Source organism: Pinus tabuliformis, chromosome 4_2 (assembly GCF_031772625.1).
Source record: "Pinus tabuliformis cultivar Carrire ecotype Pingquan chromosome 4_2, CPIR1, whole genome shotgun sequence".
In the NCBI taxonomy this organism is placed as follows: Eukaryota; Viridiplantae; Streptophyta; class Pinopsida; order Pinales; family Pinaceae; genus Pinus; species Pinus tabuliformis.
Window position 1 is genome coordinate 320,217,781 of NC_142304.1, and position 15,145 is coordinate 320,232,925.

Sequence of the window (15,145 nt, forward strand, 5' to 3'; positions counted from 1 at the left end):
CATTTTTAGACATTTGCACTCTCATTATTGCACCATAGAGGTTAAACTAGTCAGATTAGGGTTTACTAGGGTTTCCATGCTTTGGCTTTCAGTTCATTTTTGCAAAGTAGATCAATTTCCCTTGAGATAGCCTTCGTCCATCATTTAGAAAGCTTCTTCTGAGAGCATATAGAAGTTGGCTTGAGCCCTAGTGGACTTGTGCCAGCTGACCAAGTGACAGCTGCGACAAGAGCTAGTACTTGTGCATACAGCACCGTCGCTTCCAAGTTTGTACGAACTACCGAGTTGATAAAATTAGAGATAGGAAGCCCCAGGAGTTGTAGCATTATTGCTACAATACTGGAGCCCACCATCTTTTTGGCGCCGTTGCCGGGGAAGCGGCAGAGTATTGGTTATTGTTGCTATTCTTCTATTTTCTACTACAACTTTCTGCTCAGTAGTTTATTTTATTTCCCTTATGCAATTTCATTTATGCAAAAGTAGATTAGCATTTCTTGTTTTCATAGATTAGCATTTCAATTCCGCAATCTCATTTCTGCAAGCGTAGATTAGCATTTCAATTCCGCAATTTCATTTCTGCAAGCGTAGATTAGCATTTCAATTTCGCAAGCGTAGCCTAGCATTTCATTCCTGCAATTTCATTTGAGCAAAATAGATTAGTCCTTTCCTGCTTTCATTTCAATTCCGCATTTTCGTTTTAGCAAGATAGTTAGTTGCAGTTCAATCTATTTCATTCTTGCAGGTAGAAGTAGAAAAAAAAAACAAAAATCAACCAAAAAGATTTCATTTCATGCTTTGTAGGAGTAGAGATAAGTTAGAGAAATGATTGCACAACACCCCCACTACTTCACACAGCCAACGTTCTTCTTCGATGGTTGTGATGAAAGAACCCCTGGGTGGACATCAAGGCATATTTAAAGAACCTCTAGGGGAGAAGAAGAAGAAAACATTCCTCTGGAGCAAATGGCTACAAGCAGATATGTTGGGAGCAGCACCTTGTCCAAAGATGAATTTGCAAATCAGATCGAAGATTTCAAGAGTGATATGAGGCAGTTTCTTGCCATGCAACTGGATACCTTGCGGATCCAAAAGAAGCAAGAAGAAGCCAAGAGGGCTTTGGCCATTTTTTGTCCTAGGTGCACTAGAAAGCATCCTAGGAACGAATGTCCAATGCACTCTCTAGAAGTGTGTTCCATCTGTGAAGAATACCATCCTACAGATCAGTGCCCTTCCTTGCCCAGAATCAAAGCTGCATACCAGAGAGCCAAAGGAGCCACTGAATCACTCTGTTATATGAACCAAAGGAGGCCACATGGACCTAGATCTTACCAGCAGGAACTGCAAGGGACATCCGAGACCTATTATGACCCCTACCAAGCCACTTTCATGCCTCCTTGGGGTCCCCCTGCTCATCCTTACTGGTTCACACCTCCTCCTTGCTCCTTCACAGATCCATATTATGCCCAACCAGCTGCTCATTCGTTTCACTCTTATGCTCAGCCACAACCTCAGTGGAATGCACCTTATCAGGAGTGGAGGCCCCAGTACAACTCTCATCCCGCTCATTTTCCTCCACCACCTGCTCATCCACAACCATCGCCTCCTCCTCCACCAAGGCAACCTCAAATGCCTACCCAATCACAATGCCATCCATCTCCATCTCAATTTCACACCTCCACTCAACTACCCGTACCATTTCCAAAACCATACAATGGAGCAGCTCAACCCCATTGCAAATCTGAGGCACAACATGTGCAAATGATTCCTCGTGAGCTCAATGATGTTCACCAAAGCTCAAGAAAAGCATTGCAAAAAAGAGATCATCTTGAAAGCATTGAAGGATCACATCCAGCAAAAGAAGATTCAAAAGAGGAGATCAACGAACCATGGGCTGCACTTGATGAAGAAAAGAGATCTAAATCAGAGACCGAGAGAGATCCCTCATGGTTACCATCAAATCTTCCATGTACTCAAGAGAAAGATCAACAAAAAGAGGAAGATCTGAAGGTCATGATAGAAGGTGACATGAAGAATGATCCAGATCAGCAAAAGAACCAAGGATATCAAAGCTATATTGAGATATGGTTTCAGAAGGTCACTAAGTTGCAGTGGTACTTTCTTCCTCAGTTTTGTTTGATCCCTTCAACGCTAGATCATTTGGTCTCTGAGATCTGGATACCTGTCAGAGCATGCATTTCGAGCCTTCACATCATTTTTTCTCTAATCTCGATGTGCACATGGCTCCATTGGAAGTATTCTTATACTTGAAAATGATTTTGTTTTTCAAGTAGGGTAGGGTAAAGAAACAAAAAAAAAAAAGTAAAAAAAAAAAAAAGAGAGAGAAAAAATGAAAATAAGAGAAAAATAAAAACCTAAGGTGAAAACCTCCTCGAAGGCGCCTTAGATTGGCTCATTGATTGAAAACCTCCATGAGGCGGTCAATGGGTTGGAAAAAAGGAAAAAAGAGAATAAGATCTCTGGGTGAAAACCTCCCTTGGAGGCGCCCAGGGCAGGCAATTAGGGTGAAAACCTCCATGAGGCGCCCTAGTTGTTTTTCAAAAAAAAGAGAAAAAGAAAAAGAAAAATAAAGCTAATCTCCATTGAATAATTTCATGTTGCAGCAGTGACATTGCAGGTTGCAAGAAGGACGTTTCATGACAGGAGGAGCACTCAAATCAAGGTCAAAGGAATTTTCTTGCCTTCTACAGGAAGCTCTGTATTTCTACAGGAAACATCCTGTAGAACCTTTGGACGAGCCAAATCCAATTTCAAAAGTGAATCTAATGGTGGGAATCTGTTGATTAGGCCTACAAGCACTTGTGTGTCCATCCCTTGCCTTTATCCATCATTTTTTCCACCTCCTTGTGCTTCTCATTGTGCTTCTACAGGAACTTCCTGTAGAAATTGTGGGAAACTAGTCATGGATTTCAAAAAGTGGTTTGGCGAGCGTGGTAGCTTCCTCAAGGGTTCAGAAGCATCCTGCACTTTTCAAACTCCTCCTCCATCATCTCCATACCTGCATCACAGCCCAAGCTCAGTTTTTCCTTCCATGCAAACACTTGAAAAAGGCCTTGAAGCAAAAATACCTAGAACAAAATTTGTTTTTGCCATAACTTGAAAACCATGCATCCATTTGACAAACCGTTTTATGGGGAATTGTACAAGGTTGATGACAACATGCCTGAGCAGTTTCATGCAATTCCAGTGCACGGTTTCCAAGAAACCAGCCTCCATCACCATCAACCATTTTTGCATTTTCTCCATATCCGTGCATCCGTTTTAAAACCTGTTTCATGGGGAGATGCACATGGGTGATAGTAGCCTACCCCAGCAGTTTCAGCCGATTCCGATGCACGGTTTCCGAGAAATCGATCTCTAAAATCTTCAGCCATTTCCCATTTTTCTCGAAATCCGTGCATCCATTGATCACGATTTTGCTATGGGAGATGCATAATGATGATAGGAACATGCTCACCGAGTTTCAGATCAATCTGATCTACCGTTTGGGAGAAATGGCAAAAAGAAGTTCTGGTTTTGTGACCATGCAGCAGCAACAGCTTGAACGGGCAGAGTTGAACGTGGAAACGATTGCATCCGGCCAGAGGACACCTGCACAAGGAAAAGCAATCAAAAATCATTAGCCAAGCCTCATGCAATCAAAGGATCCAAGCATGCAGCAGCAGAATCAGAGCATGCAGCAGCAAGAAGCTTCACAAGCAGTCGTTTGGCTTCAGGTACGTGACAAAACCTATTCCTCTATTGCATGAATCTAATTCAAGAACTGCATGAACGAATGGAGTGATGGAATTAAGCCACGAATTTAGGAAGGTTCACTTGATGTCCAGTTCTCTAGCAAGTCACGCAGCATGCATGGGTCAGCCATGCACGTGAAAGTCAAAAAACAGACAGTATGGGCAGTCTAACTCCAGTGCAACTGAATCGATGAGATTTCAAGCAGAGAACAAATAGTGACCACTGCAGTTCATGATTGCAAAACAGTCGCATAAGCCAGCACACGTATGTGCCACCTCACTCCAAAAATCACGCAGAAATCTGAGCGCTCAGCTGTTGGTCAACTTGCACTTGCAACATGATTCACTCGAAGTGTATTCAAATTCAGGTATTGCTTCCCTTTTTGTGAAGTTACATACTCTGAAATGGGAGCTCATGCTGTGGAACTGTTGTTTGTCTTGTCTCAAGATGGAGATAAAAGAAAATTAGCAGAACATCTTGGAGAAAAATATATGAAATAGTTAGCAAAACTTATTTCAACATCTTCAAAATGAAGAAAAGAAAGCTGCCGCAGTCGGAAAGTATTGTCATGTCAGGAACAGAAACGTGAATCAAGGTTAACCAATGGAAAAACAATGATTTTGCATGAAGCAGAAAGTGAATCTACCATGAAACAAACGGGAAAGTTCTGGTGTTGTTCTGGTTAGATTTGTGTATTTCAATACTTTCCAAGGGGTTCACAAGGTCTTTTGAAAAAGCCACATTATTCCATGTGAAAGAATTCTTAAAAGTATGATTCGGTATGAAGTTTTGCTCCACTACTGGTTATACAGCAGCTTGAAACAAAACTTGGGAATTCTCATTTTTGGCCTGTTTGGAAGCAATTTCAGATTGAAGGGAAATGCTGATTCATAGCAGTGATATGTGAGCAAATCATATTTTCTCTGCCCTTGATCTATCTTATGTTCTGTTCTGCTTCTGTTATCAATTCTTAGCAGAGTTCAAATCCAAGATTAAGAATGCCATTCGATTCAGTTAAAGGCCTGGAAATACTTCTCCCCATCCAGCTTTGGCATGCAGTATCTATTCTCGGGCAGTTCATTGTACGTGTGTGCTTTTATAATACATTAGACTTGCCATTTGTGTTGGATTCGTCAGCTTCCAGGCAGCGCAGTTCAAGGAGAAGGCACCCCCAGCCAAGCAAGTAAAATCAGTGAAATTGGTTCTACAGGAAGTTAGCAGACTGTTCTACAGGAAGACAGAGAATTGTTTCTACAGGAAAATAGAGGATTATTTCTACAGGAAGCCAGCGAACAGTTTCTACATGAAAGTTTGAAAAGAGGGAAGCCAAAGGAGAAATCGGCCGAGATGCCAGCCAAGGAAGCCACCAGGGCCATCAAAGACGAGGGGAGAGATTTGGTTGCTCAGAGGATGAGCAACACTTTCAGTAGGGGGGTGATGATGAGCCCCAAAAATGGACAAATATTTGGGCTCATTCAACCTCCTAATTTGGCTTAGTCCACCATTCTCATTTGTTTATTGCATGTTTTTTATTATTTTTATGTTAATAGAGTGAATTTGGTTAGTCATTATGCCAACAAGTCTAATGGGTGTTTTGTGTAGCCTTTTTGGTCAACTTGGAGACAAAATTGAAGGTCTTAATGAGCACTTGGCAGCCAAATTCGTGGGAGAACAAGCTAGAGGATTTGTAGGAAGGTGTCCCCCTCATTTATGGGCCCTTACCTCGAATTCTCCATCATCAGCTCAGAGTTCAAAGGCCACCAAATCAATGAGCACAAGGGCAGCCAAGCAAGTCAAGTAGGACTGCCGTTAACTACAAGTCTTGGGCAGCCAAGTCCCTAAATTTTAGGAGGACTGTTGGGTCCTCAAATTGTATAAATAAGAAGGCTTAGGGCCTCATTTTGGTTAGCTAGTTGGTAGTCATTTTGTAGCTAGTAGTTAGCCAATAGTTAGTCATTTTGTAATTCGATTTGTAGGCCATGGATTAGCTTTGCTTTCAGCTCATTCTCAAGCTCTCCTTGTGGACAGCTTTGATGTAACTCTTCATTCTTGTTTAATAAAGATGAATCCAACTTTGCACCAGCTCTAAATCTCTCTTGGGAGGTTGTAGCTCTTGGGGTTGGGCCCATCTCAAGCGCCCAGTACCTCCCTTGTTTATCTTTATGTGTTTTGTTGCGTTCTTGAAATAAAATCTGCTTTCTAGATTTAGATCTTTCTTTTTTATTTAGATTTCTTTTGATGGTTAAAGTAGCTTTTTATGGTTGGAATAGAGTGGTAGGATTTAGTCATGCATTCAGATCTTTTGGACTGTTCTTGCTCACGTGTTGTACATGGTTTCCTTGCAAATAAAGCTGTTGTCCATTCTTGCTACTGTTAGCTAGATCATATTAGGGTAGCATAACTAGATCTTTGTTTTCTTGCATGTCTTTGTTGGTTCAGTTGGAAACACTATGCAGGGCACCTTCATCACCTCCTCGTTCATCTGAGCCTCATCCAGATCAGCTCCTCCATCACCAAGTCTGTTTCCTCATCTCCCATCTGCTCTTTTGCCATGTAACCCTACCTTCTTGCTTTTCCATTGCCTACACCTTCGTTGATGCAAGTCAGCCTTCCACATCATCTCACCACTCCATCCATCAGTTCCTGGGTCACTTCAGACCCCCATACTACCTCCATAACCATCCATGCATCTTCCATCAACCATCCATCCTCAAACATCCCATTTCCAAAACATCCTGTAGAAATCTTTGAACATCCTATAGAAACCCCTGCAGACATCCTGTAGAAGCTTGCACCCTCGGTTGTCGAGCACCTGAACGTTGTGGACTTCTGTGGACTGATGCTAGGGACCCTCTGGGACCTCTCCTAGCCCTCCTGACCTTTCCCAAGCTTTCTCTCCCTTCGCACCACCTCTGCACAGCCAAACCCTAATAAAAAAACAAATTCATAATCACTCCATCCACTTAAGCAAAAATACAAAAACAATGTTCTTTTTCATAGAAGTAGTTTGAGTTCATGCATTTCACATCATTAGAAGTAATGGCATCATTTTTAGACATTTGCACTCTCACTATTGCACCATAGAGGTTAAACTAGTCAGATTAGGGTTTACTAGGGTTTCCATGCTTTGGCTTTCAGTTCATTTTTGCAAAGTAGATCAATTTCCCTTGAGATAGCCTTCGTCCATCATTTAGAAAGCTTCTTCTGAGAGCATATAGAAGTTGGCTTGAGCCCTAGTGGACTTGTGCCAGCTGACCAAGTGACAGCTGCGACAAGAGCTAGTACTTGTGCATACAGCATCGTCGCTTCCAAGTTTGTACGAACTACCGGGTTGATAAAATTAGAGATAGGAAGCCCCAAGAATTGTAGCATTATTGCTACAATACTGGAGCCCACCACTCGCCATCTTCTTTCACCACCAGAAACGATCTCGCAGATCTCCCACTTAAAAGGGTCTACCACAGCCTCGAGCGAAACCCCTCAGCAACAAAGGCGTCCCCTTGAAGCCAAAAAAATGTAGGTTTTAACCCCGTACAGAAATTACTTGCATACGAATTCTAAAACACAGAAAATAAACAATGCGAGAGCATAACACATAAAACACAAACACACAGAGATTTTTCCCTGGATTCCAAAACTGAGACTACCAGCTTGATTTTTCATTATGTTCCTTTCAATGTTACAATACATATTTATACATGCCGAAGCATCCAATACCATGGACTGAAAACCATCACGTCCAAAACCATGGATCGAAAACCATCGCGTCCAAAACCATGTGCGAAAAATAATGCACAAAACCATAGGTGGGTCTACCCAACCTAATATAGGGTCCAAAAACAAAATTTTCTGAGGTGCTACCCCAAATCCCATAGAGTGGGGTTACCTGCAGCACTCAAACTCCCTGTGACCCCCCCCCCCCCCCCGCTACGCAATCGACGCAACGAAGGGGGGGCTCCGCCCGCCTTTTAACCCCTCGGTTAACTACGTCGGCTAGTCATGGAAAGAATATAACACAATCCAACATCGGAGCTAAGAACAATATACTAGAGGAGATTTCGAAGTTTTGAGTTTCTGGGTTACAGGTGAAAGTTCGAATTTGCAATACATACTTCAGTTTCGGCAGATGGTGTTCCATGGGTTGAGGCTTGAGTATGCCTTGGAAGGTAGCTCGAATTTCATAGCCTGGAGGGACAGGATGGAGGTTGTGCTAGAGGACAATGGCTTCAAGGAATTTGTTGAACAAGCAATTCCTAAGCCAGCAGCTATTGATGCATAGAACTTGGTCAAATGGAAGAAGTGTGTGGTGAAGGCAAGGCGGATAATCCTTGAGGGAGTTCGATATCATATTGTCTCGAGTCTCCATGGAAAGAAATCCCCACATGCTATGTGGAAAACATTGACGGACTTGTATTAAAATAGCTGCGATCAAAGGAATTTGTCACTGAAGGATAAACTTCGTAAAATCAAGATGGAGAAAGGCAAGACGATTCTGAAATACTTGACCAAGTTCACTCAACGTCGGGATGAACTTGGAAGTGTTGGAATCACGGTTGCCGAGGAGGATATTGTGAGCCTTGTTCTTCTTAGACTCCCAAAGAGTTGGCATAGTTATCAGGGCTCTGTCAATGGTCGGTAGAAGCTACCAGATTGGGAACGACTATGGTCAAATTTGATGCAGGATGAGATCAGGAGGAACACCTGAGATGACTCTTCATAAAAAACTGATGATGAAGAGAATTGTGCCTTAGCAATTAAGGTGAGGAAGGGGAAAGGTAAAATTTCCCATTCCAAATCAGATTCTTATCATGGAGGTAAGAATAAGGACATGACGAAAGTTAAATGCTTTCATTGTCACAAGAGGGGACACTTTGCTACAAATTGTCAATTAAAAAAGTCCAAGAAGAAGTCCTCAAGAGGAGCGGTGGGTGAGGCTTTGGCCTCCCAATTCGAATTGGACTTTTCCCTCATTGCATGCATGGTGTCTTCAATGATGGGAAGTGTCTAGTACTTAGACAGTGGAGCTTCTTTCCACATGACTGGCGACAAAGAGTTATTCAATGAACTAGAGGAGAAAGATTTCAAGATGCATATCGAAATGGGTGATGACGGTAAGTATAATGTTACTAGTGTGGGCAATGTTAATTTTCAGAGGGACCATGCAGCTCCACTCACCTTGAATGTTATGCATGTACCTGAACTAACGAAGAACTTGGTATCCGTTTCCATGCTTGAGGATAGAGGCTATGATGTGATCTTTTCGAAAGGAAAGGCGTTCCTTTGACACATAGCCATGGGTCAAGTAAAGAAGATAGGGATTCGAGTTCAAAATCTTTATAAGATAAAGGTAGAAGATTGTGCTACTTTGAGTTCAAAAGCAAAAAAGATGTTGAACCGAGACATCGACGAGTTGTGGCATAGGCGATTGGGCCACTTGCATCATGGGGTTTTCAAAATATTGAAGGAAATCTCTATCGATCGGCCCAAAGGTATGCTTGAAAAAGTTGATACATGCAAAGGTTGTACTTTGGGAAAATACAACCAAGTCTAATTCTTGGTTGGGATAAATTGTAATCCAATATGAAAGCCAACCTGCAAATCCAATTTTTCATGGAAGTAACTTCAAGCACAATGGAAAAGTATTATATACTACAATCAAAATGCAGGATACAGTGAATTCATATTTCCAAGATCGAATCACAAGGCATAATACAAAATGCAGAATACAGTGAATTAATACTGCAAAGATGGAATCACAAGATATAATACAGTGAACTTCAAGGGAAGTGAATTTGTATGTATATTTATAAGTACAAGAAATGGCAAAGTACAATTAAACTATACAATAATCTGTCCCAAAAACAAACAAGATGGCATGTCCGGAAATATAACAAGATGGCAAAGTCTAGAATCTAAACATACAAACTAAATTGGGAGAATATTGATACAAAGTTCCCATCCAGAAGAGTAAAACGAAATACTGCGGTTCTTCATTTTGTATGCAGGGGAGTTTTATATATTAACAAGCTGTATTGACTGTAGATGTACTGCTTGTATCCATGAAATCCAAGAACAATTTCGCTCTCATTTTTTCAGCCCTACTCCTCAGGGAATACTTATTCCTCAGAGCATATGTTTTATACATAACAGAGGTAATATCTTTGGAAGAAGATGACCCAGGCCCAGCTACTTTCTTCTTTTTCTTGGGGGTGGTGGATGATTTCTGCTTCAAATGCTGCCTCACTCCTAGCCTTCGTTCCAGTCTTCTGGCTTTCAAAATTTCCAAATGCTGCTTGCAACGTTTGTTTGGGCTCTTCATTGTGTCAGCCTCATCTATGGCTTTTACAACGTCCTCCAGATTTTCCCTGGTAAAAGCTTAAGACTTTATCAATACCCCTATTGATCAAGACTATTTAATAGATTTATGCTAGTTGTATAACAGAGATGCACAGAGAGTATGCGAAGTATTACCTGCTATGTTGTATAGTGTCGTTATTGAGGTTATAAGTCATATGAACCCCATGAAATACTCCAGGTCTGAGGCAGGCAATTGGAACACCTACATCCTTGGAAGCCACCCCTATAACTCCAAAACCCCTCATACATGCTGAGGTGTTGGTGCTAAACTCCTCGGGGGTAGTCTTGGCTCCATTATAGTAAAGAAACAAATCGGGCAACCTCTGAGCTTGCTCATATACTAAATTGCCCAGTGTCTGTATTATATCCTGTTCAAGCATGCAATCAACTTTGTAAATTGAAGTATGATATCCTGTATAAAGTATAATTCCATCGTTATGTGAATTGAATTCAAAATTCCTTTGAATTTAATTCAGAAACATGGGTGATATAGTTTACTTACTTGCTCTGCCCTTGTTGGGGTGAAGCTACACTTGCTACTTCCATCAAGATTCATCTCACATGATTGCTTAAATTGTACATTAAGACCATTCCACAGAACCAAATGTACCTACAAATAATTAATCTTCCCAAACGTTATTTACCTATAACCAACCATTACATATAAATTTCTTTAGATTTATATAGATAAAAGCAGTTAGATACATACATTCTAGTGGGACTGATCTTTAAAATTCCTTTTCACTTGCCTTGGGTAGAGGAATAATGAGTGTCATGTTAGTTAAAAAGTGCATTGAATGACTGCATTAAGTGTATCGGATCTGGACAGTAGCCAAAACACCTGGCTAAATCTTCCAAAAACCGAAAATAAACCACATGGCCAAAAACCACCCATTCTTCTCTGTTGGATAAAGGTGCATTTTAGATACAAACTAGTTAACTGAGTGTATTGAATATGGCCCTTCAACAAAAGCATCTAAACCTGTCCGATTACTGTGGATGTAATCCATCTAACCCTGGGCCAAGCTCACAGCTCACTCCATTCATGTGGAGTAACCCATGTAAACCTGTGCCAAGACAAGGGTAAAAGAGCATTTAGTATGAATTCTAGACCCATATAAACGTGAGCCAAGCCTACCCAATTCTTGTGGGTAAAATGAAAACCCATTTAAACCTAGGCGAAGCCCAGGGTAAAGGTGCATCGGAGATGGACAACAGCAAAATACTTACCGAAAGTCTTGCAAAAACCCATCTAATGGATAAAGGTGCATTAAGGTAAAGACTGCAGTGCATGGATATAATATCGACCCTGTGAAAAGCCCACCCCATTCTTGTGAGTGGAAACTCATCTAAACCCATCTCATCCGATCCCATCCCGCCCATTGTTGTGTGTTGAATGAAAATTCAAAACCACCCCAATATTGTGTGTTGAATGAAAATTCATTGAATGGAAAAACTGCATTGGATACCAAGAACCCATGTAAACTAAACCAAGGGTATTAGGCCTACCATCTTGTGATATGGTAATAAATCAGGGGGATTTCACTTCTCTGGTATGTTCATGTATGTCCTTTACTTCTCTCCTCAGGAGAGAGATTTTATAGACTCAAGGCTGTCTCTACCTGCTTTATATGTACTATATCATTGATATCAAGTACCTGTTCTATTGTACTATATATCATTCGTCTCAAGTACCTGCTCATTGAGCTATATCATTCGTCTCGTCTCTACCTGACTCGAATGAGGTTCTAAACATCCTTAATCCTCCTCTACTATCAATACTCGTACTTTCAATTTCTAAAAGTGATACTTACTGCTCATGAGTTTAAACAAGATTGTGTTAATTGAAAGTTGGCTAAAACTAACTGCATATTTGAATCGATCTTTAAATATGTTTTGTAGTTAGGAAAATGAAAATTGGAATTTAAAAACTCAGAGGCGCGTATTAAATGGGTCTATGTTATTGAATGGATAAATTCATGGTAACAGAAATTACCTGTGATGAAAATTAGAATTTAAAACTAAGAGTCATCAGAAATTAAGACAAAGAGGTGCATATTATATGGGTCTTATGTTAGTGAATAGATAAATTCATGGTAATAGAAATTACCTGTGCATGAGACTCGTCCAAGTCATGAAGCATCTGCACATCATGGAGCAAAACCTCCGCTCCATACCAATCAGACATATCCGGATGTAAGGGAATGCATAAGAAGTCAGCAATACCTAAACCAATAGCTGCATAAGCCCCAGTTTCTCCACGCAAACCCGTATCAGTGTCTATAAACACTTTCCAAATTTCAGCAGCATTCTGGAACGAACTACAACAAGAAGACCAGTGCAAAAATGGTTAAACAAATGCCATCAAGCTCAAACAAGAATACCAAATCTAACAACTAGTCAGTTTGTAAAGCTATACTCACTCGAGGAGGACTGCCATGATATCTTGGCGCTGAGTATCAGAAAACGCAATGGAATGCTCAAGGTCGATACCACTAGGGCAGAGGTACATGTTAGTTGGCACTCTAGGATTAACTTGCTCCAATGGGATAGCGAATTCTTCAATGTCTATGCTCTTCATGGCCTTGACCTTCTCCAGTGGACTATTCTCAGCAGACTCCTGTTTTTCATACCAACCATCCAACAAATAAACCCTAAACCCTGAAACCCTCTACCCATGAAACAACCAAGGAAGAAACATCGAACATAAAATGTAAAACCACGGGGAAACTACAAACATAGCTTTCTTACCGTAAGAGGCATACTGTCCACAACATTGACGAGAACATTGTGGGAGCCTTCTTCCTTCTCCTCGTCAGCCTTCAAGACATCTGTTAGAGCAGTGCAAGTAGCTGCCACAAGGGCTCTCAGAAACATTTGGGTCACATTAGCAACGGGTATCAAGTTTTTCAATGTCTCTCGTCCCCTCTTTTCATACAGTCCCCCCATCAACATCTCTGATAAATCTCCACCCTGCAACACAACACAACGACTAATTACTAATTACTAGTCACCCAATAAACACAAAATATGTGTTAGATCTCCACTCTGCAACACAACACAACGACTAATTACTAGGTCACCCAATAAACACAAAATGTGTGTTAGATCTCCACTCTGCAACACAACACAACAACTAATTACTAGTTCACCCAATAAACACAAAATATGTGTTAACTGAGATGAGACATAAAGCTCAGGTCAAATTGAAGCTCTGAACTGGGTAGTTTAGTAGAACTGCAACACACCACAACAACTAATTACTAGGTCAATAAACCCAAAATTTGTGTTAACTGAGACCCCTAAAAGCTTAAGCTCAAATTGAAGCTCTGAAATGGGCAGTTTAAAAGAACTGACCCAGCTTAGATTCTAAAGCACATTCCCTCTATAGGAGTTCTACCTCTCCCTGAGATCCCTCATCAAAAAATTATATGAAAATAACAGAAAGCAATACCCACCTCTGTGGTATCTATAACGAGGACTTTACATTCAGGATGAGCAGCTGCATAAGCAGCAGAGACTTGATATGCGAGAGTAGTTTTGCCCACTCCACCCCTGTGGTTGGCAAAACAGTGTGAAGAAATCACGGGCATTTTGTGTCTCTCAATAAAGCTCGAATTTCAAACTGAACAAAACCCACACGTTCACAAGTTCAAGCTCTATCAAAGCATACAGCAATCCAGAAAAGTTAGAAAAACACGACAGTGGATGTTTGTGCAAGATATGAGTGACTTATAAGTAGTGAGAGAGATTACGTTGTTTATCCAGCACAGTTTTTGAAAAATATGAAGACCTGTCGAGAAAACTTCCAAATGGCATCTCCACAGCTCTAGGTGGTTCTCTAAATGACAAGTATCTTCTGCCCCGCTCCCCCACTAAGGAGAACTTCCAGTGCCTTCTGCATCTCATTTCGTGTATAACTTGAATCGCGTTCTCTTAAATGAAAGCTCACGGGAAAATAATGGTAGACAAGGGTGTAACAGGAAGCCTGTAACTTAGCGAAGCGCACGTTATGGAGATTTCCCATTTGTCACACCTAATTCGCAACGTGACCGAAAAAAACGCTTACCACATCATTGTTAAGTTATACGTATTTAGTGCAAGAAGAGGTCACTTCGACCACGATTTTGTTGGAGTGTTAGTGTGGCAGTAGTGGCCACATACAAAGAGAAGGCAACCAATATTTTTGGAGTTATAATTTTATTGACGTATTGTATATGTTATTTAGTGGATTTATTTGGTGCAGTGTATATAATTTATTGGATTTATTTTATCACTTTTTTCCTTAAAAATTGTTAAAATTGATGACATATTGATTATAAATAATTTTTAAAATTGATTACATATTGATTATAAATTTATTCAGGAGTATATCAAAAAAAAGTATTACTGAACTTAATTAGATGGATAGGAGATTTTCCTTATTGTTTTGACATCACTTTTGTACATTCTATTTCAATTTTTTTTTAATTAAGATAAACATGATTAAAAGATTTGGAGACAAATTCAATTTTATATCATTTTTCAAGATCATTTCTATGAACAATTGAGATAAATATGGCTACAAGACACAGAGCGTAGTCAACCAACACCATAATTCAACAATGTCAAGACTGACCGTTTCCATAGTGATTGCATATTCTTTCTATTTAAGAGTCTAGTAATTTTTAATTAACATAAACTTATGCTCAAGATTTATTGCAACTTAGTTGTTAATTAGCCAAGGATTATATTTAACAATGTAATATGATTTATTATTATTTAAATTTAATATGATTTATTATTATTTAAATTTATACAGTGGTATAATCAATCTAAGAAATGATCTTTTTTGGAGTATTTTTTTATAAATTTTGTAGAGATTTTTAAAAATCATAGGTTTAAGTTGTTAAATTTGCGAAGATCAAGTATTTTAAAGGTTTTTCAGATTGTTGTATTCATTTATGAATTCAAAAGCGTATTTTAAAGAACAAAAAATCACAATCTCACTAGAAATTGTATTGTTGAGTCCTTCCAAAAAACTATTTCGCCTATT

General features: G+C 40.0%; 1 protein-coding gene across 3 annotated transcripts; it reads right to left on the minus strand.

The window, feature by feature from the left end:
- Positions 1-9,591: 9,591 nt before the first annotated feature.
- LOC149169249 (uncharacterized) lies at positions 9,592-14,142 on the minus strand. 3 transcript variants are annotated; one of them, XM_089427050.1, is made up of 8 exons: positions 13,866-14,142; positions 13,569-13,735; positions 12,862-13,083; positions 12,534-12,730; positions 12,221-12,431; positions 10,613-10,720; positions 10,225-10,478; positions 9,592-10,118 (listed from the first exon to the last, which is right to left on the minus strand). In XM_089427050.1, exons 2-8 carry the CDS (start codon positions 13,701-13,703, stop codon positions 9,773-9,775), a joined length of 1,473 nt encoding a protein of 490 aa, XP_089283176.1. In that variant the 5' UTR covers positions 13,704-13,735; positions 13,866-14,142; the 3' UTR covers positions 9,592-9,772. The 3 variants fall into 3 exon arrangements, with proteins under 3 accessions (XP_089283176.1, XP_089283177.1, XP_089283174.1); XM_089427051.1 differs by lacking the exon at positions 13,569-13,735; XM_089427048.1 differs by lacking the exon at positions 13,866-14,142 and having other exon boundaries at positions 13,569-13,859.
- Positions 14,143-15,145: the final 1,003 nt, after the last annotated feature.

Excerpts from the sequence above, each read along its gene's own strand:
- LOC149169249 (XM_089427050.1), bottom strand. The coding sequence starts at position 13,703 with ATGCCCGTGATTTCTTCACACTGTTTTGCCAACCACAGGGGTGGAGTG. Across the intron at positions 12,432-12,533 it reads ATCATGGCAGTCCTCCTCGA|TTCGTTCCAGAATGCTGCTG; the intron begins GTGAGTATAGCT and ends TTCTTGTTGTAG. Across the intron at positions 10,721-12,220 it reads TGGACGAGTCTCATGCACAG|GTACATTTGGTTCTGTGGAA; the intron begins GTAATTTCTATT and ends AATTATTTGTAG.